General features: G+C 46.1%; 1 protein-coding gene across 25 annotated transcripts in view; it reads right to left on the bottom strand.

Annotated features, from left to right (window-relative positions):
- EIF4G3 (eukaryotic translation initiation factor 4 gamma 3) overlaps positions 1 to 19,910 on the bottom strand; it is a 529,091-nt gene that overhangs the window by 91,183 nt on the left and 417,998 nt on the right. For 10 of the 25 annotated variants that reach the window (XR_007770674.1, XM_050931132.1, XM_050931133.1 and 7 more), the window contains 3 exons: positions 19,036 to 19,193; positions 16,853 to 16,972; positions 8,759 to 8,872 (listed from right to left, as the gene is read on the bottom strand). Coding sequence is in view for 24 of the 25 variants with exons in the window: in XM_050931132.1 (XP_050787089.1) it covers positions 8,759 to 8,872; positions 16,853 to 16,972; positions 19,036 to 19,193 (392 nt within the window). In the remaining variant the exon portion in view is untranslated. Of the gene's footprint in view, positions 1 to 8,465; positions 8,582 to 8,758; positions 8,873 to 16,852; positions 16,973 to 19,035; positions 19,194 to 19,910 lie in introns of all 25 variants that reach the window. The other 15 variants (XM_050931148.1, XM_050931149.1, XM_050931151.1 and 12 more) reach the window with 6 other exon arrangements.

Here is a 19,910-nt window from a genome sequence, read left to right as displayed (position 1 = left end):
CTTCAAAAGCCAATCTCTATTTTACAAAGTGATTAATCCACGATGTTGAACCAAAATAATCCGAGTTATTCAACTGGCTAACTGATTACATGAAAAAAATATGCTTGTGGGCTGATGCCCTGCATGCCAAGTTTCAGCCTAAAACACATTTTTGGCAGAGTTAGAAAACCCCAGAGTATAGGCACTTATAATAGGAATGTTAAACAGTTCACTTTGATGGCATAAATGCTTGTTGCTGATAAAAAAAATCACAATATACTAATGGTCACTAATGGAGTTTAGTTTGGCTTTCATTAAGTGATAATGACATGACTGGAGTACTGTCATGGATGGATATAAACTGATAAGGAAGGACAGGTAGGGCAGTAAAGGTTGGGGAGTTGCATTGTATGTAAGAGAGCAGTATGACTGCTCAGAGCTCCGGTATGAAACTGCAGAAAAACCTGAGAGTCTCTGGATTAAGTTTAGAAGTGTGAGCAACAAGGGTGATGTCGTGGTGGGAGTCTGCTATAGACCACCAGATAAGGGGGATGAAGTGGACAAGGCTTTCTTCCGGCAACTAGCAGAAGTTACTAGATTGCAGGCCCTGGTTCTCATGGGAGACTTTAATCACCCTGATATCTGCTGGAAGAGTAATACAGCGGTGCACAGACAATCCAGGAAGTTTTTGGAAAGTGTAGGGGACAATTTCCTGGTGCAAGTACTGGAGGAACCAACTAGGGGCAGAGCTCTTCTTGATCTGCTGCTCACAAACAGGGAAGAATTAGTAGGGGAAGCAAAAGTGGATGGGAACCTGGGAGGCAGTGACCATGAGATGATCGAGTTCAGGATCCTGACACAAGAAAGAAAGGAGAGCAGCAGAATATGAACCCTGGACTTCAGAAAAGTAGACTCCCTCAGGGAACTGATGGACAAGATCCCCTGGGAGAATAACATGAGGGGGAAAGGAGTCCAGGAGAGCTGGCTGTATTTTAAAGAATCCTTATTGAGGTTGCAGGAAAAAAACATCCTGATGTGTAGGAAGAATAGTATATATGGCAGGCGACCAGCTTGGCTTAACAGTGAAATCCTTGTTGATCTTAAATGCAAAAAAGCTTACAAGAAGTGGAAGATTGGACAAATGACCAGGGAGGAGTATAAAAATATTGCTCAAGCATGCAGGAGTGAAATCAGGAAGGCCAAATAACACTTGGAGTTGCAGCTAGTAAGAGATGTTAAGAGTAACAAGAAGGGTTTCTTCAGGTATGTTAGCAACAAGAAGAAAGTCAAGGAAAGTGTGGACCCCTTACTGAATGAGGGAGGCAACCTAGTGACAGAGGATGTGGAAAAAGCTAATGTACTCAATGCTTTTTTGGCCTCTGTCTTCACGAACAAGGTCAGCTCTCAGACTGTTGCACTGGACAGCACAGTATAGGGAGGAGGTGAACAGCGCTTTGTGGAGAAAGGAGTGGTTTGGGACTATTTAGAAAAACTGGACGAGCACAAGTCCATGGGGCCGGATGCACTGCATCCAAGAATGCTAAAGGAGTTGGCGGAGTGACTGCAGAGCCATTGGCCATTATCTCTGAAAACTCACAGCGATTGGGGGAGGTCCCGGATGACTGGAAAAAGGCTAATGTAGTTAGGATGACCAGACGTCCTGATAAAATTGGGACTGTCCCGATTTTAAGGAGTTTGTCCCACGTCACAACCAGAGTATGGTCAGGACGCCATTTGTCCCAATATTTTTTTTCCTGGTCTTCGGCGGCAACTCGGCGGAGAGTCTTTCAGTCGTGGACAGTCTTCAGTAGTATTTCAGCGGCGGGTGCTTCTGTCTTTGGTGGCAAGGTTTATTATCTGCTGCTGAAATACCGCTGAAGACCATCCGCGACTGAAGAGCTCTCTGCCGAATTGCCACTGAAGACTAGGGAAAAAGGGAAGGAGGAGGATCTGGGAAACTACAGGCCAGTCAGCCTCACCTCAGTTCCTAGAAAAATAATGGACCAGGCCCTCAAGGAATCAATTCTGAAGCACTTAGAGGAGAGGAAAGTGATCAGGAACAGTCAGCATGGATTCATAAGGGCAAGTCATGCCTGACTAACCTAATTGCCTTCTATGAGGAGATAACTGGCTCTGTGGATGAGGGGAAAGCAGTGGGCGTGTTATTCCTTCACTTTAGCAAAGCTTTTGATATGGTCTCCCACAGTATTCTTGCCAGCAAGTTAAAGAAGTATGGGCTGGATGAATGGACTATAAGGCAGACAGAAAGCTGGCTAGATCATCGAGCTCAACAGATAGTGATCAATGGTTCTATGTCTAGTTGGCAGCCAGTATCAAGCAGAGTGCCCCAAGGGTCAGTCCTGGGGCTGGTTTTGTTCAGTATTTTCATTAATGATATGGAGGATGGCCTGGACTGGACCCTCAGAAAGTTTGCAGATGACACTAAACTGGGAGGAGTGGTAGATATGCTGGATGGTAGGGATAGGATAAAGCGGGACCTAGACAAATTGGAGGATTGGGCCAAAAGAAATCAACAAGGACAAGTGCAGAGTCCTGCACACAGGACGGAAGAATCCCATTCACTGTTACAGACTAGGGACTGAATGGCTAGGAAGCAGTTCTGCAGAAAAGGACCTAGGGGTTACAGTGGACAAGAAGCTGGATATCAGTCAACAGTGTGCCCTTGTGCCAAGAGGGCTAATGGCATTTTGGGCTATATAAGTAGGAGCATTGCCAGAAGATCGAGGGACGTGATCATTCCCCTCTATTTGACATTGGTGAGGCCTCATCTGGAGTACTGTGTCCAGTGTTGGGCCCCACACTACAAGAAGGATGTGGAAAAATTAGAAAGAGTCCAGTGGAGGTCAACAAAAATGATTAGCGGCCTGTAGCACATGACTTATGAGGAGAGGCTGAGGGAACTGGGATGATTTAGTCTGCAGAAGAGAAGAATGAGGGGGGATTTGATAGCAGCTTTCAACTACCTGAAAGGAGGTTCCAAAGAGGATGGATCTAGACTGTTCTCAGTGGTACCAGATGACGGAACAAGGAGCAGTGGTCCCAAGTTGCGGTGGGGAAGGTTTAGGTTGGATATTAGGAAAACCCTTTTTCACTAGGAGGGTGGTGAAGTACTGAAATGGGTTACCTAGGGAGGTGGTGGAATCTCCTTCCTTAGAGGTTTTTAAGGTCAGGCTTGACAAAACCCTGGCTGGGATGATTTAGTTGGGAACTGGTCCTGCTTTGAGCAGGAGGTTGGACTAGATACCTCCTGAGGTCCCTTCCAACCCTGATATTCTATGATTGTATGATAATGCCAGTGGAACCAAATATTGTCACAGAATAATGATCTCATGCACTTACACGCTTCACAAGCCATGACAAAGCACTGAAACGAGTTCTGTGGTATAGAGGGTTTGTGTACCAACCTACTAGCCTTTCATGTATGAAGACATGCATTCAAATCTAATTTCAGGACACGTGTAAATGAGTCTAACAGTCTCATCCTAGTTCCCATCTGTGCACAAAAGCCACATAATTGCACAAGTTAACCCTTCACACCGACAAGATTAGCAGAGCTGTATTACAGTGTATTGGCAGGCACAATTGTGTGGAAATGTATACAGCACTTGCTTGCGCTACGCCTTGTTGAAATCCATGCCCTCAGTCACTTCAGTTCCATGACTACTGAAAATTCACTCCCCATTTTCATTTAAAACATGCTCGTTCTGGCTTGATGCTGGTGTGATATAACAAAATCTGCTTAGAGCCTAATCAATTTATAACCAATATTACAAAGTAACTATTCCAGGCTCTAAGTGCCTTTGCAAATGTACAACCACGTAAGACAGAAACTTTCCTTCATACTAAAACCAGAAAACAGACAACCAGACACAAAATCAAACCCAAACACTATCTGCTTCAGCCATAAACACCAGCCCTTATCATGCCTCACCCTTCCTGTAGTGAGGCAGATGCGCCTCCCTCCCCCGGGGTGAAGGAGGGAGCCTTACACACACCTGGGAGGACAGATCTTAAACCTCCCCGCCCCCCTCGCCAGAAGGAGAAGGGTGGGGCCGGAAGTATAAAAGACTAGGCCTGTAGCCCATTCAGGGTGAAACCTGCGGAGGGGAAGGATGCCCCACTGGTTCGGCAGCAGCTCGAGGCAGATCTCCCACCTATCCTGGTCCGCACCCCAGACGCGGATGACGACTGGCCTGGAGTGCCTGCCACTGTTTACCCAGAGGAGCCAGACGATGCCTGGATGCCGGAGGTACCTACCGCAGGGGAGGCAGAATGTGGCCCAGGGGTAGCTGCTGTAGGGCTGGCTGCAAAGCCCAGAACCCCAGCCTTGGCGTGTTGTGGCTGGATCCCCGCCGACCCCAGGGCAGCTAACACTGCCCCTGCCAGGGCCCTGGGCTGGGATGCAGTGGAATAGGGAACTTGCAAGACTGTTTGTTTGCTGGCTGCCTGAGCCCTGCCCAAGCTGTAACCAGCCCCCTCAAGACTGTTTGTTTGCTGGCTGCCTGAGCCCCGCCCAGGCTATAGCCAGCCCTCTTTGAGACTGTTGGCTTGCTGGCTGCCTGAGCCCTGAAGGCCCAGGCCCCGGCCCCAGACTACGTGTAAGACTGTTCGTTTGCTGGCTGCCAGAGCCTCAGCCGGCCTGGCACTCAGGGAACCAGAGACAGGCTATCGCAGCTACTGCCTCTCTCAGGGAGGTGGAGTACCTTCCCCATGGCATAGGTAGCATCTTCAGGAGCTCTGCATGTGTAGAAAAGCCTTAAGTAAAGAAAAGAGTTTGCAGGGTGCCCTGAAAGTAAACGGATTTGGGCTCTTCCTAAACTGAGGGTCTTCATGGAAAACAGCTTGCCAGAAGCCCCCTCTCCTTTACACCAAAGGGGTTCCAGCTTGAGGGACCCTTCATTAACTGCAGATTTGCCAGTAAAGCATGGGGAGAGAGGTATCAAATAGGCAAGTCCCGAAACATTTAGGGCTTATAGACACAGTAACTCCTCAGTTAAGCGAAATGATGTTAAGCGAATCCAATTTCCCCATAAGAATTAATGTAAATGAGGGGGGTTAGGTTCCAGGGAAATTTTTTCACCAGACAAAAGACTGTACATTTATATATATATATATATATATTTATATATATATATATATTTATATATATATATATATATTTATATATATATATACACACACACAGAGTTAAGTTTTAAACAAACAATTTACTACTGTACACAGCTATGATGATTGTGAAGTTTGGTTGAGTCAGAGGTTGGGATATTTCCCAGGGAATGCCTTACCGCTAAATGATGAACTAGCACTTGACTGAGCCCTCAAGGGTTAACACATTGTTGTTAATGTAGCCTCGCACTCTACAAGGCAGCACAAATGGAGGGGGGAGACACAAACACACACATGATGTGTGTATGTGTGTGAGAGAGAGAGAGACAGACACACACACATTGCCCCTTTAAGTATGCTGACCCCACTCTAAGTACACTGCATTTTTAAGTATATCAGCAATTGGAGACAGCAGCTGCCTCTGTCCTGAGCCCTGTTGTGTCCCCACCCAGCTCTGTGGAGAAGGGGTACAGGAGCAGGGGACAGGAACACCCAGACATTAGCACCCCTTCCCCCCCCACCCCGTCCCGCATAGCGAGCAGGAGACTCCTGGGAGCAGCTCCAAGGCAGAGGGCAGGAGAAGCACATGACACTAGACTATCAGGGTTGAAAGGGACCTCAAGAGATCATCTAGTCCAACTCCCTGCTCAAAGCAGAATCAATCCCCAGATAGATTTTTGCCCCAAATCCCTCCCTCAAGACCTGACCTCACAACCCTGGGTTTAGCAAGGCCAATACTCAAACCACTGAGCTATCCCTCCTCTCGAGGGGGAGGGACAGCTAAACTGCCTGACAACTGATAGCCTGCTGGGCAGCTGCCACACAGGGAACTTAAGAGAGCTGATAAGGCGACTGCCCGCCCACCCTGGTTCCAAGCCCCCACCAGCTAGCTCCAATGAGCTGCTCTTCCTGCAAACAGTGGATGAAGCAGGTGGCTGTCAAACATTATAAGGGAGCATTGCTCAACTTTAAATGAGCATGTTCTCTAATTGATCAGCAATGTAACAACAAAACAACATTAACCGCGACAACGTTAAGTGAGGAGTTACTGTACTGAACTATCAGAACATGTCAAGTCAATGCATTTGTTATTAAAGTAGGTGACATTAATCCTAGGGCAGTGATTTATTTCTAAAAACTATATGACCCTTTCATAAGCCAACCCTATATTTCAGGGGTTGGAAAACTTTGGCTCCCAGCCTGTCAGGGTAAGCTTCTGTTGGGTCAGGACGTTTTATTTACTTGGAGTGTCTGCAGGTACGGAGCCCCTCAGCTCCCTGTGGCCGCAGTTCGCCGTTTGCAGCTCCCATTGGCTGGAAACAGTGAACTGCAGCCACGGGGAGCTGAGGGGCTCCATCCCTGCAGACGCTCCAAGTAAACAAAACTACAATGTCTTAGATCAGGAATCGGCAACCTTTGGCACGTGGCCCGTCAGGATAAGGGCCAGGTTGGTTTCTTCACCTGCCGCATCCGCAGGTTTGGCTGATCGCGGCTCCCACTGGCCACGGTTCGCCGCTCCAGGCCAATGGGGGTGATGGGAAGCGGCACAGGCCGAGGGATGTGCTGGTCGCTGCTTCCTGCTGCCCCCATTGGCCTGGAGTGGTGAACCATGGCCAGTGGGAGCCGCGATCGGCCAAACCTGCAGATGCGGCAGGTAAACAAACCGACCCAGCCCGCCAGGGTGCTTACCCTGGTGGGCCACGTGCCAAAGGTTGCAAATCCCTGTATTAGATATTCCTTTAAATGATTCCATAGAGTTTAAAATCATCAAATTTTGGTGTAGACCTGTTTATAAGCTGACCCCCGCTCTTTGATGTGTCACTTTTTTACCAAAAATATTCGGCTTATGAACGAGTATATACAGTATATTAAATGGCTGAAGAAGAAGTCATTATTTTGCCTGATGGGCACTGGTGCCATAGTGGCAGATGTTGACTAGACCAGTTTTGAAATCGGTTTGGTTTACAAGACAGACCTTCAATAGATCAAAGCAGCTAATCCATTAAAGTAGTTTTTTAAAAGAATAATATTTATATTTGTGAATAAACTGATTTCAAATTGGCTGAATGTTTGCGGTTGGCTTTTAAAATACCTATCAATGAATAGTAGTCTGTCTGGAATGATTTATAGTAAAAATACTATATTATAAGCTTTTTGCAGCAGGAACTGAATTTTGGTCTGTGTTTGTGGGGCCTATTTTTTTGGAAAAGCAAAAAGCTTGAGACTCCTCATTGGTACCAAAGTACAAATTACTACTACTATTAATAATAATTAATTATATAGCACCTTCAATAATAATGCTATCACTTTAAACTTCTATAGCACCTTCCATCAAAGGATCTCAAAAGTATCTAACAAACTCAACTCACCTTCCTTACGGATGGGGAAAACCCTAAAGGACTTGTCAGATGAGTCAGAAACACAGCAGGGAACTCACAAATAGTAAAATGGGGCCCTAGTGTCTTCTTTCTGGTTTAGCTTAGAATCATAGAATATTAAGGTTGGAAGAGACCTCAGGAGGTGATCTAGTCCAATCCTCTGCTCAAAGCAGGACCAACACAAACTAAATCATCCCAGCCAGGGCTTTGTCAAGCCTGATCTTAAAAACCTCTAAGGATGGAGATTCCACCACCTCCCTAGGGAACCCATTCCAGTGCTTCATCATCCTCCTAGTGAAATAGTGTTTCCTAATATCCAACCTAGACCTTCCCAATTGCTACTTGAGACCATTGATTCTTGTTCTGTCCCTTCTTAGAATATAATTAAGCTAATCCAAATCCCTCAAACATCCAGGAAACCAAAGAAGGCTAGCTGCTCCTCTTTATGCTCATCTGGTTACATTTTTCTCTTCGTACATAGGTAGGCCTCATTTGTTTCTACAGTTTTCATCTGAATCATAAATCTCTCTCTTGGTTCTATTTTGAGTAACTCTGAATTGTCCCCGCATGTTGTTTGGGTTGAAATCTGCTATTTCTGAAATGACAGACAGAAAGCCAAAAAGAAGCAAAGAAAGAAAGTTGTCATGTGTTGAGAGCTTATTAACTGTGAGCTGCTTGGCATCATTTTGCGAGCAGGGATGAGGTGGTGGGCTTCAGTGGTTGATAGGCCTGGCCTGTGTAAAAGTGAAATGACAAGAGTGGACAGACACATTTTACAAGAGGATAACATTTGATTTTTCTAGGCTGAAATCCCTCTTATCCTATAATAAACAATAATATAGGATACCAGGTTTGTTAAATACTGTTACCTTTAAAACCTACCCTAAAAATGCACAGTAAGAAACTATTCTTTAAAGGTACAAATGTAAAATGTATGTTATGCGCTGAATGCTCCAAATGAACGGGGTAAGCAGGACTTACCTTGTCTCCCCCTTTCCACAGGTCTGCAAAGTGCAGACCCCTCGCGGATCCCGCTCAGGCCAACGTCCCAGCATGCCCTCTACTGGTGATGTCCCACCCACCACTGAAGAGACTGCCTAGAGGGGTACAATGCAAGTCTTGGTTTTGTTTTTTTTTTTGTTTTTTACAGTATTGCACATTTTTGTAAAGTTTTCTGTTAATTTTATTCTCTGTAAACAATACAATTATGAAAAAGAAAACTTTACAGAAAAGTGCAAAATTTGGGGTGGGGGATAAAGAGGGATTTGGCTTACCCCTATCGGCAGGTTCCTCAATGGTGGGTGAGATGAGACCAACAGAGGGCATGCTGGGGTGCCACACCGAGCCACAGAAGGCATTCCGGGGTTGTTCTGCACTTTGCAGGCCTGCTGAAAGAGAAAGAACAATGTTTAAATAACTAAGATGCTAAGGGTCTCCTTTACTGTTTATTTGAGACATATAGCACATAAAAGGGCCATTATTTACTGTAACTGGAGGTTCTCTGAGATACGTGGTCCCTATCTGGATTCCACTGGGGGTTATGCATGCACACCATGCCTTCAGATTTGGAGAATCTGAAAGTAGCATCTATTGGCCTGCGCATGTACCTTGACTCACCTTGCACTTCTGTCAGAGGCAATAAAGGATGGGGTGGACCGACCACATCTCCAGTTCCTTCTCTACTGCAAATTTGACAAATACACAGCAGAGGGGAAGGAGGGTGGGACTGGAATACAGATAGGGACTATGCATCTCAAAAACTCTCCAGTTACAGGAAAGTAACCTCCTCTTCTTCGAGGGGTGGTCCCTATTGTATTGCCCTGAGGGCGATTAACAAGCAGTACCTAAGATGGAGTAGGGAGTGAGGATGAGGATGGAGGAGTCATGTGGAGAACTGCCATGGCGAACGAGCATCTGACACTGAGTTCTGCACAGAATTCCACGTGGCTACTCTACATATGTCTATGAGTGGCACATCCTGAAGGGAGGCTGTGGTTCGAGCCTGAGCTATCATGGCCCGCACCCCTGTGGGTGGGGAGGTCGGCCTGTCAGCTGGTAGCAGAGTGTAATGCAACCCAAAATCCATTTGGAGATTCTCTGGGTGGAGATGAACTGTCTGCTGAGTCTCTCTGGTATTGCAACAAACAGTCTAGGGGACTTCCTGATTGATTTAGTTCTTTGCAGGTAGAAGGTCAGAGCTTGTTGGATACTGAGGGAGTGGAGTCAACGTTCTTCTGCAGATGCATGTAGTTTCGGGAAGAAAACAGGTAAGTGAATGGATTGATTAATGTGTAACCTGGAGACTGACTACCTCTAGTAAAAATTTTAGGTGTAGATATAGGAAGACTTTATCATTGTGGAAAACTGTTTGCTGCCCCTTCTTGTGGAAGTGACAGCAACAAGGAAGACAACTTGGGGGAAGGGATAGCTCAGTGGTTTGAGTATTGGCCTGCTAAACCCAGGGTTGAGAGTTCAATCCTTGAGGGGGCCATTTAGGGATCTGGGGCAAAAATCCATCCAGGGATTGGTCCTGCTCTGAGCAGGGGGTTGGACTACATGACCTCCTGAGGTCCCTTCAAACCCTGACATTCTATGACTTTCATGGAAAGCAGGGACATGGAGCATGATGCTAATAGCTCAAAAGGAGGCTTTGTTAGCACAGAGAGAATTAGATTCAGGTCTCAGGCTGCGATTGCTTGAATGGGTAGGAAGATTCCAACAAGCCTCTTCAAAAATCTAGTGATTATATATGTGTAAAGACAGCGTAACCTTCCACTGGAGGGTAGAATACACTAATTACTGCCTGGTGGACTCTCAAAGAGCTGAGGATGAGACCTGAAAATTTTAATGAATGTCCAGGATGAGGAGAAACTCCACCAATTCTGGTAAAACTCTTTTTTGTTAAACTCAAGATGAGAAACATCTCCACTTGGCTTGGTAACACTGCTGAGTGGAGTCCTTCCTGCTGCTAGAGAGAATGTTTTGCATAGTTGAAGAGCACATCCATTCTAAAGCAGATGCCCATCCAAATACCATAGTCTGTGGATTGGGATGCCTGAACTCAGTGTTGAAATGGATCAGCAAATCAGGGAAGCTGGAGATGGGAATTGGTGGGCAGGAAGACGTGGAGGAGATTAGGAAACCAGAATTGTTTGGGCCAGCAGGGGACGATCAGAATGATTGTTGCTCTGTCTTGTCGGATTTTGTGAGGCACTCAAGGCAGGAGCGGTAGTGGAGGGAGGACATAGCTGAGTTAGTCTAACCAGGAGAGTTAGGAGAGTGTTGCCCTAGAAGTGGTGACTGAGGGCTCCCCTGGAGCAGTATGTGGTGCACTTGCTGTTCTCCCATAGGTCTCCAGGCGGGGACCCCATCAGGCAAAAATATAGTGTACTACTGAGTTGTGAAGCTCCCATTTGTGGTCGACTGCAAAATGTCTGCTGAGCGAATCTGCAAGTACATTCTGTGTCCCAGAAGACAGGCTGTGGACAAGAGGATCTGGTGATTGATGGACCAGTTCCAGACACTGACTGCCTCATTCCCCCATTTCTTGATATAGAAAACAGTGGTGGTGTCCGACATGATGAGAATGTGATGTGAGTGAATGAATGGACGGAAAGATTGGCATGCCTTTCTTATAGCTTGGAGTCCCAAGATATTTATTTGCATCCTGGATTCTCTGGGAGTCCACATTCCTTGTGGGCTCCTCAGCTCACCAGGGAAGTATTGTAATTATCATCTTGTCTGGGGAGAAGGGAAGAAAGGGAACCAACATGCATACAGTTCCCAGGGACTGTCAGCATGAAGTCCATGGAGTGACAGGTTTGGTGAGTAAATGAACCCATGTCTGAAGGCAGCAGAGGTGAAGTCACACGAAGGGGGTCACGCAGGCACATAAAGCCATGTGACCAAGGAGGGAGGGACAGCCAAGTCCTGGCCGGTACATAAGGATTGTGCATGATGCGAGTTATGATGATGCTCATTGTGTGAAATCTGTCCCTGGGCAAGTAACGTTGTGCTATCACTGAATTTATGGTAGCACAGATGAAGTGCAGAGGTTGCATGGGATCAATGATCGATTTCTCGAAGTTGACACTGATTCCCATGGAAGAAAGGAGGCTAAGTAACAAAGAGGCTGATGCGTGGGTTTCTTGTCTGGATCTGGTGGCTAGGAGCCAATACTTTGATGAAGACTGGGAGCAGTAGCTATCCTGAAAGGGAGCACCTTGCAATGGAAATGGTGGGTGCCCACTGTAAATCTCAGGAAACTTATGTGGGCAGGATGAATATCAATATGAAAGTAAGCGTCCTTCATATAGAGAGCTGTAAACCACATGCCTTTCTCTAAGGATGGAACTATCACTGCTGTATGAACCTTGAGTTTGTAGATGGAATGATTGAGGTGCCAAAGATCAAGGACTGGTCTCCACCCACCTTTCTTTTTGAGTATCATGAAGTAAGTTGAGTAGAATCCCGTTCTCTGATATTTTGGAGGAATGTATTCTATTGCTCCCCATTGTAACAAGGAGTTCACCTCTTGGACGAGAATACTGTCATGAGAGTGGTCCCCAAAGAGGGATGGGAAGGGGAGTTTTGGAGGAGGTAGTATGACAAACTCTATTATATAGCCACAGTGAATGATGTCAATACCTATCTGTCTGTTATCCCACTCCAAGCATTGGGGAAATGATCCCCAAAGGGAGTAGGAAGGTCGTGAGGCAGTAGACTTGGCAGTCAGCGGCTCTTGGGCTCACATTAAAAACACCCCTTCGCTGGAGGTTGGGTCTGGGACGTGAAGCCTGATAGGGAGGCCATGGAAGGCAAGACCTCTGTGTCTTTTGATGTTTCCCTGGGGCTCATTAGGTCTCTGTAGGTAGAACTGAGGAGACCTGAAGCACTGGGTGGATGATGGACAGTGGAATTTTCATTTCAGGGCAGGAATGTAGATGCCCAACAAGTGAAGAGTAGCACTGGAGTCCTTTAGTGTATGTAGGGATTCATCTGTCTTCTGGTTTAAAAGATGGGATTTGTCAAAAGGGAGGCTCTCACTGGTATTCTGGACCTCCCTAGGAAAACCAGAAGAATGGAGCCAAGACTATCTATGCATGACTATTGCTGTAGCCATGGCCCTAGAGGAGGAATCTGCTGCATCTGTTGCACATGGAGATATAGCTATCTCATAGAACTGGAAGGGACCTTGCAAGGTCATTGAGTCCAGCCCCCTGCCTTCACTAGCAGGAACAAATACTGATTTTGCCCCAAATCCCTAAGTGGCCCCCTCAAGGATTAAACTCACAACCCTGGGTTTAGCAGGCCAATGCTCAAACCACTGCACTATCCCTCCCCCATTGGAGAGCAGCTTTGACCATGAGCTTCCTGCCGTCAACAAGTGCCTGAAAATGAGCATGATCTTGTTGTGGAAGGCTAACAGCAAATTCCTTGAATTTATTGTAATTTAGGAAGTCACATTTGGCTAATAATTAGTGACTCTGAATTGTAGGCTAGAAGATGAGAAAAGTTTATGTCCTAGAAGATCTAGATGTTTCCCTTCCTTATCAGCAGGTGTGGCTCAAAGGTGTTGCTGTTTGGCCCTTTCTGCAGCAGCCTGGGCTACTACGGAATTTGGAGGTGGATGGGAGAAAATAAATTCAGATCCTTTGGCTGGAACATAATAGCCATGCATGTGGCAGGGGTGTACCACACTATTCTGGAAGGCTCCCGTCTAGCTTAGTTAATTGGCAATGCTATTCTTGTCAGCCTCAAGGTGTCAAGGACATCCAGAAGCTTGTGCTGGAAGTCTTGGATCTCTTCTAAAGGAATCTGGAGTTCCACCATGACTCTCTATAACAGCTCCTGGAATTGCCTGAAGTTATCTGCTGGGGAAGTGGATGATGTAGCCACCACTTCATCTGGTGAGGAGAAAGGGAATCTTGCCAGTTCCAGTGGAACTGCTCGGACCATGCTAAAAAGTTCTCTCTCCACCACTGGATCCATATGTCTGCTGGAAGGATCCCTCAAGGGGAAGGCAGGTAACAGTTCCCTCACAGATCAGGCGAGTTTCGAGGGGTGGTATTGTGCCCAGGGTCTCCAATATGGCCAATAGGCTGGATCCAACAGAGATTGTGGTGGTCCCATGGCATGGAGTACTAGTGGCTCTGTGGTAGCTGAGGTGGTAGTTGTTGCCGGAGATGTGGTGGTCTCTGCGATGGTGCATAAGGGTGGTATGATAAAGGCGGTGGTTCTCTCAGTTCTGACTCCTCTGAAAAAGAGATGGCGCACTCTGGTTTTAATGGTGTGTGACAAAGTTCCTTCTCTACCTTGGTGGGTCCTGCCTTATTGGCGGATTTTGCTATCCTCAGAGATCTTCCTGTGTTGGATGAGGAGTTGGGAGGTTTGGGGGGGAACCCGGGCCCACCCTCTACTCCGGGTTCTAGCCCAGGGCCCTGTGGATTGTAGCTGTCTATAGTGCCTCCTGTAACAGCTGCATAACAGCTACAACTCCCTGGGCTACTTCCCCATGGCCTCCTCCAAACACCTTCTTTATCCTCACCACAGGACCTTTCTCCTGGTGTCTGATAATGCTTGTACTCCTCAGTCCTCCAGCAGCACAGCCTCTCACTCTCAGCTCCTTGCACCTCTTGCTCCCAGCTCCTCATACACGCACCACAAACTGAAGTGAGCTGCCTTTTAAACCCAGGTGCCCTGATTAGCCTGCCTTAATTGATTCTAGCAGCTTCTTGATTGGTTGCAGGTGTTCTAATCAGCCTGTCTGCCTTAATTGTTTCCAGAAAGCTCCTGATTGTTCTGGAACCTTCCCTGTTACCTTGCCCAGGGAAAGGGGACCTACTTAACCTGGGGCTAATATATCTGCCTTCTATCACTCTCCTGTAGCCATCTGACCTGACCCTGTCACAGGTGGTACCATTGGAGCCAGTGGAAGAGTGTAGAGCATTGGTGCAGAGGGTGAGGGACCTCGTATCGGAGACACATCCCTTGCATGGGATATAATCTCTCTAAAAGTAGAGGCACCCAATGGAAGGGGTTACTCTGGGTCCAGCAAGGAAAAAACGTCCTGAGATGCAGCCATGGCTCCAGATATCCCTGGCACTCTCTCTTTCCAGGCATTGGTACTGGCGTTTGGATCTTTCCCAGTATGGGACAGTCCCGCATCTTGTGGGGTGCTGGAGATGATGGTACCAATGGATTGATGCCTAGAACTGCTGGGTCCTATTGTTTATGGGCCTTTTTCCTGTGCCTGTGAGACTTAGAACATACTCAGTCCCCTTGGGCTGAGCTGGTGAAAGGAGTGTTGATCTTCTTTGATTTAGAGAAATACTTAGTCTCATGATTACAGGACGGCTTCCTTACCTCTTAACCAGGCCCCGCCATGGGGGCGGTTCTGCTGGCACCAGAGGCAGACGAAGTAGCAGGAGGCATGCTCCTCGCTGAATCAGGCTATTGCACAGGGAGTGTTCCCTGGTCTGGGTCCAAGTGTGGTCTCATGGCATGCCCCATGAGAGACTTCTAGAGGCAAAGTGTCCAGACTTCTCGGGTGCAGCTGGGGAAGGATTGGCAAATACTGCACCTGGCCATGATGTGAGTTTCTCCCAGGCAGTAGAGGCAGCATTGGTGGTTGTTGCTGACCAAAAAGGATTGCAGGCAGAAGGCACAAAGTTTGAAGCCTGGAGTCCTGGGTATTGTCTGGTACCCGTATGTGGGGATGAAAACCTCAAAGCCTATCTAAAAACAAGTGCTAAAAGTATTAACTATTAAAACTAAGAGAAAATAAAACTGGTAAAACCACTAAAAACTCATTAAAGCTATTTACAATTATCTTTTCAGAAGTGTGTCAGAGACGAGGACCCTGGAAGTTCTAATCCAGACCATGCATCACTGAAAAGGAACTGGAGACACAGTTGGTCCGCCCTGCCCTTCATCACCTCAAATGGAAGAACAAGGTGAGCCATGGCACATGCGTGGACCAACAGACACTACTTTCAAATTCTCTAACTCCGGACGCATAGTGCGCAGGCATAATTCCTCAGTGGAATAAAATAGGGACCATCACTCAAGAAGAACTAATGCTGTATGGCACTGGCGTGCAACCTGCAGCCCACTGAAGAGTTTCTGAATAAAAAACTATGTTGCCATCTTTAACTGCATCAAAGCTTCAAGGCTGAGTACCATCATTTTTTGAGACTAAAAGCAAGATTTAAAGCTATCAAAGACAGGCACACACACTAAGTTCACAGTATTACCTTTCAAAATGGATACACTATATTTATACAAAGCCCCAATCAAATTTGGTCTTTTGAATGCTAATATCCTGGAAAGTTGCTGATGCGAACGTGAATGATATCTGGAGAGATTTCTTACTGGAAACTATTAGTTCTAAAGGATGAATTCTCTTCCCGTTCCCTGCTTCTGCCTCCTCTAGAAGCCATTTCCCGTTTCAGTTGCTTGCTGCTCCTCTCCTGTTTCCAGCTGCAAACAGCTGCAGATCAGTGAGAAGCAGAAGTGAAATGCACTCCTTGCTGCACAGCTGAGACACACAATTGAATACAGCATCAGCTGGTGGCAGAGCAGAGCAGAGCAAAACTGAGCCTTATTTTCATCCAATCACAGCAGTCTCTGTCTTCAGGCTGCAGCTGGCTTGGCCTTCTTAGTGAGGCAGCACTCTTCAGCCAATCGTGAGCCAGGAACAGGGAATGTGAGAGGAAGGGAAGAAGTAAGAATTGAGGGGGAAGTTTTTTAGACTTCAGGAGGCAGGGCAGAGATAGGAAAACAGAGGAGAAGGAAAGAAATCATAATATAAAAGAGGGAGAACACAAAGAAAGGAAAGAGAAAATAGTGTGAATGAAGCAAAGTGGCAAGTGGAAAGAAAAAATAAAAGAAATAGAACAAAGAGAAAGCAAGCTATTCAGTTAGAAAAATATAGTTTATTTATTTGCGTTTAATATAAATGGATTTATGTGAGAACACACAAGGAAACAAAACTTATGCAACTGTATGAAAAATATGTATTTAAATCAGCTGCGTCCTCCAAGCTCCTGGGATGTTACCAAAGTGGCCACTGGTACCACGGAGGCTGTGCCCCACTGCTGCAAGGATGATTTTGAAGTAGATCTCTTTTGAGCAAGAAAGGAGAAAAATTATTACCAAACCCATTTACCCCAATTTCTATCAAGTTAAAAGCACTCACAATTATTTTATTTGTTTCTATATTAGTTCTCAAAGAAAATAACTTCTCTACTTTAGGCAGACTGAATAGAAACCAAAATATCTAAGATCCCTAAAAGGCTTGAGGTTAGATTTCATGGATATCAAGGCCAGTTTTTAACTTAGCATGCCTGGAGATAGTTCATACTTACAGCTACACCCCTTCCCCCGGAGGTTTGCCTCCCGAAATCGGCAAAGGCTGGTGTGAAGTCTGGTCCTCGAGGCAATATCCGAGGGTCCAGAGTTCGAATTGACAATTTTTGCTGATTTATCTGCCAGCGGAACATCAACAACAACGAAAAGAGTTTGTTAAACTTCTGTGATGTGGTTATTACAAACACGTGCAATCTGTTAACAGTCCTCTGCCAACATTTCAATCAGTGATAAGCAGGGTTACAATATATATTTGTTGTTTTAGCAAACAATAGGTATAATGTTTTCTATTAATAGCCTCAGTTACACAAAAAAAAAATTGTAATTCATTTGTGCCATGCCTTACACCAATGGCTGTTACATAAATCCACAACAAGGACCATGAGAACTTTGGAAAATTTGTCACGGTTTGACGTGACTTATAGATAATAAAAAAATGACTAAGTTGCACTGCTATTTGAGCAATAAATTTGATGGTCATGGTTAAGGATCACAAAACTGTCATCTGATCTGAAACAAATATCCTCAGTTTTAACAAGGTAAATGGCTGAGTAAGCAAAGAAACCTCAAAAGATGATGACCAGGTGAGATCACAGAAAACTGAAAGGGCAGTTGGATAAAGCCTTTCCTAAGGACATAGCTGGGTTTTACAACATTGCCAGTCCCTGGAAGTTTAAAGTGGAAATGTTCACCTAGTAGGAAATCACAAATACTCTGATTCGTGCTTGAATCTTAGGGGCCCAAATCTGTTCTGTCAAGTAAGTGTAAATCTGCAGGAGTCAACAGATTTACATGGCTGTAACTGAGGTGAGACTTCCTAAGACTAACTCTTTAAAAATAATAATGAATAACTTTCCTGCAAGAGATACAAAAAGATAATGAGAAGATTCATTGTGTAATGACATTTGGGCGACTCCATGTCACCATATTTATGTGATAGTGTCAACTAAACAATATAATCTCATAGTGAAGCACATTTTAAAAAAATCGAGTCCGCACTGATGGTCAGTTCATGTTCATGAATTGATCACACTCACATCCAGTGGTTTTCAAACTGTGGATAGCAACCCAGTACTGGGTTGCAGAATGGAAGGCACTGGGTCATGATGGCTCTGGTCAGCACTGACAACTGTGCTTTTAAAAGTCCCATCAGCAGTGCTGCCTGGCTAAGGCAGGCTAGTCCCTACTTCTTCTGACACCGCGTTGTGCCCTGGAAGTGGCCAGCAGCAGGTCTGGCTCCTAGGCAAGGCGGCCACGGGGCTCTGCACACTGTCCCTGCCCTGATCACTGGTTCTGCACTCCCATTGGCCAGTTCCTGGGAGGAGGCGGTGCCGGCATGTGAGAGCCACGTGGAGCTGCTTGCATGCCTCCAGCTAGGAGCCGGACCTGCTGCTGGCTGCTTCCAGGATGCAGCATGGTCCGTGGTGCCAGGACAGGCAGGCAGCCTGCCTTAGCACCCCCACTCCGCCACTGACCAGGAGCTGCCTGAGGTAATCCAACCCCAACCCTAAGCCTGAGCCTCCCCTCCCAACCTGGAGCCCCTTCCTGCAACCCAAACCCCTCATCCCTGGCCCTACCCCACAGCCTGCAGCCCCAGCCTAGAGCCCTCACCCCCTCCCACACCCCAATCCCCTGCCCCACTCTTGAGCTCCCCACAAACCCAGAGCCTCCTCCTGCACCCCGAACTCCTCATCCCCGGCCCCATCCTAGAGCCTGCCCCCCCAACCCAGAGCTCCGAACCCCTCCCCAACCACAACCCCCTACTCCAGCCCAGAGCCCCTTCCCACACCCAACCCCCCCATCCCCAGCTCCGTTGAGTTGCAGGCATCAACAATTTTTTTCAGCTGGGTCACCAGAAAGAAAGTTTGAAAACCACGGCCCAAGCCTGTGTTATTTTATAATATGTGGCTTTAACCAAATACCATCCCCATTCCCTTGCTGACAAAACATATGCCAAAAGGCTCACCAAATACTCTAGTTTGCATTAGACTCAACAGTCATTTATATTAATTCCAGATGGTAACTGAATATCCAATAGAACCATGAACCTGGATGTGCTGCTAGCATTGGGAAATTCAGATTCTTGGCATTTAAAAGGTAAACCCCCTCTTTCTCATCCAATTCCCATTCAGTCAAATGATTCTTAGTATCTTCACCTCTTTATTACAGAATTTGCACACACCTGTTTTACTGGGTCTCCTCTCACCTTGTCGAGGACCACATCACTAATGGGAGGCAGCCCTTCCGGTTTCTGTATACAGGCAGGCATGAACTGGAAATCCAGCAGGAACTCCCTATCGTATTGCTTCTTCCCTTCGGGATTCATGGGCTTCCACTGTTCTGTAATGATACAAGACGGCTCAGGTTCATAGGCAACACAAAGAGCTTTGTTCCTGGAAAGTACACTTTAGATAAACCTGGAGGAAGGTATCTTTGACTAAAATTGTTTTTTAAATTTTCACTTAGGAAAAAACAAGTTAAATTGTCAGAGCATAAGCAATGGGGAGCACACAGCCAAGTCCAGGAGGAGTCACATAAAGTACTAACGTCAACAACTTTCACCCATGAGTAGATGCTAGACACAATAAAAATCCAGGCTAGAGCTCTTTTAGGTAAACAGATTCAGGAATGGAGGAGCAAAATCAGAGTTTTTGAAAACATGGCAACAAAATGCTTTGACTTCTGAGCACTCTACGCTGGGAGGAGAACAGAGTTCAATTGCAGTTTGAAAATCTCAAAGTTTTTTGCTTTACAATGTCAATGTTTAAGGTAAGACAAATGGCAGAACCATGAGGGACAAGGACAACTGCAGATGAGCAGTCAGGCACATGTAAGGTATTAAAATTTTTCACCAATTTATTTAGGGCTTTCTCAAAAGGAGGAAGCTGATTGTAGTAGGGAAACAGAATAACTTGCTTGTCTGAGAACGAAGTGTATACCCACAGTCTACAGAAAATTAGCATCTGAGGATCTGGAGCCATGATTTTCTCTGCTGGCTGCAGTGTTTGAAAATAGAAAAGAAAAAAACCCAAAACTTATCTACCTCTCCTAACTGTT

This window comes from Gopherus flavomarginatus, chromosome 21, assembly GCF_025201925.1.
Source record: "Gopherus flavomarginatus isolate rGopFla2 chromosome 21, rGopFla2.mat.asm, whole genome shotgun sequence".
Classification (NCBI taxonomy): domain Eukaryota; kingdom Metazoa; phylum Chordata; order Testudines; family Testudinidae; genus Gopherus; species Gopherus flavomarginatus.
This window is presented reverse-complemented; position numbering and strand designations above follow the sequence as displayed.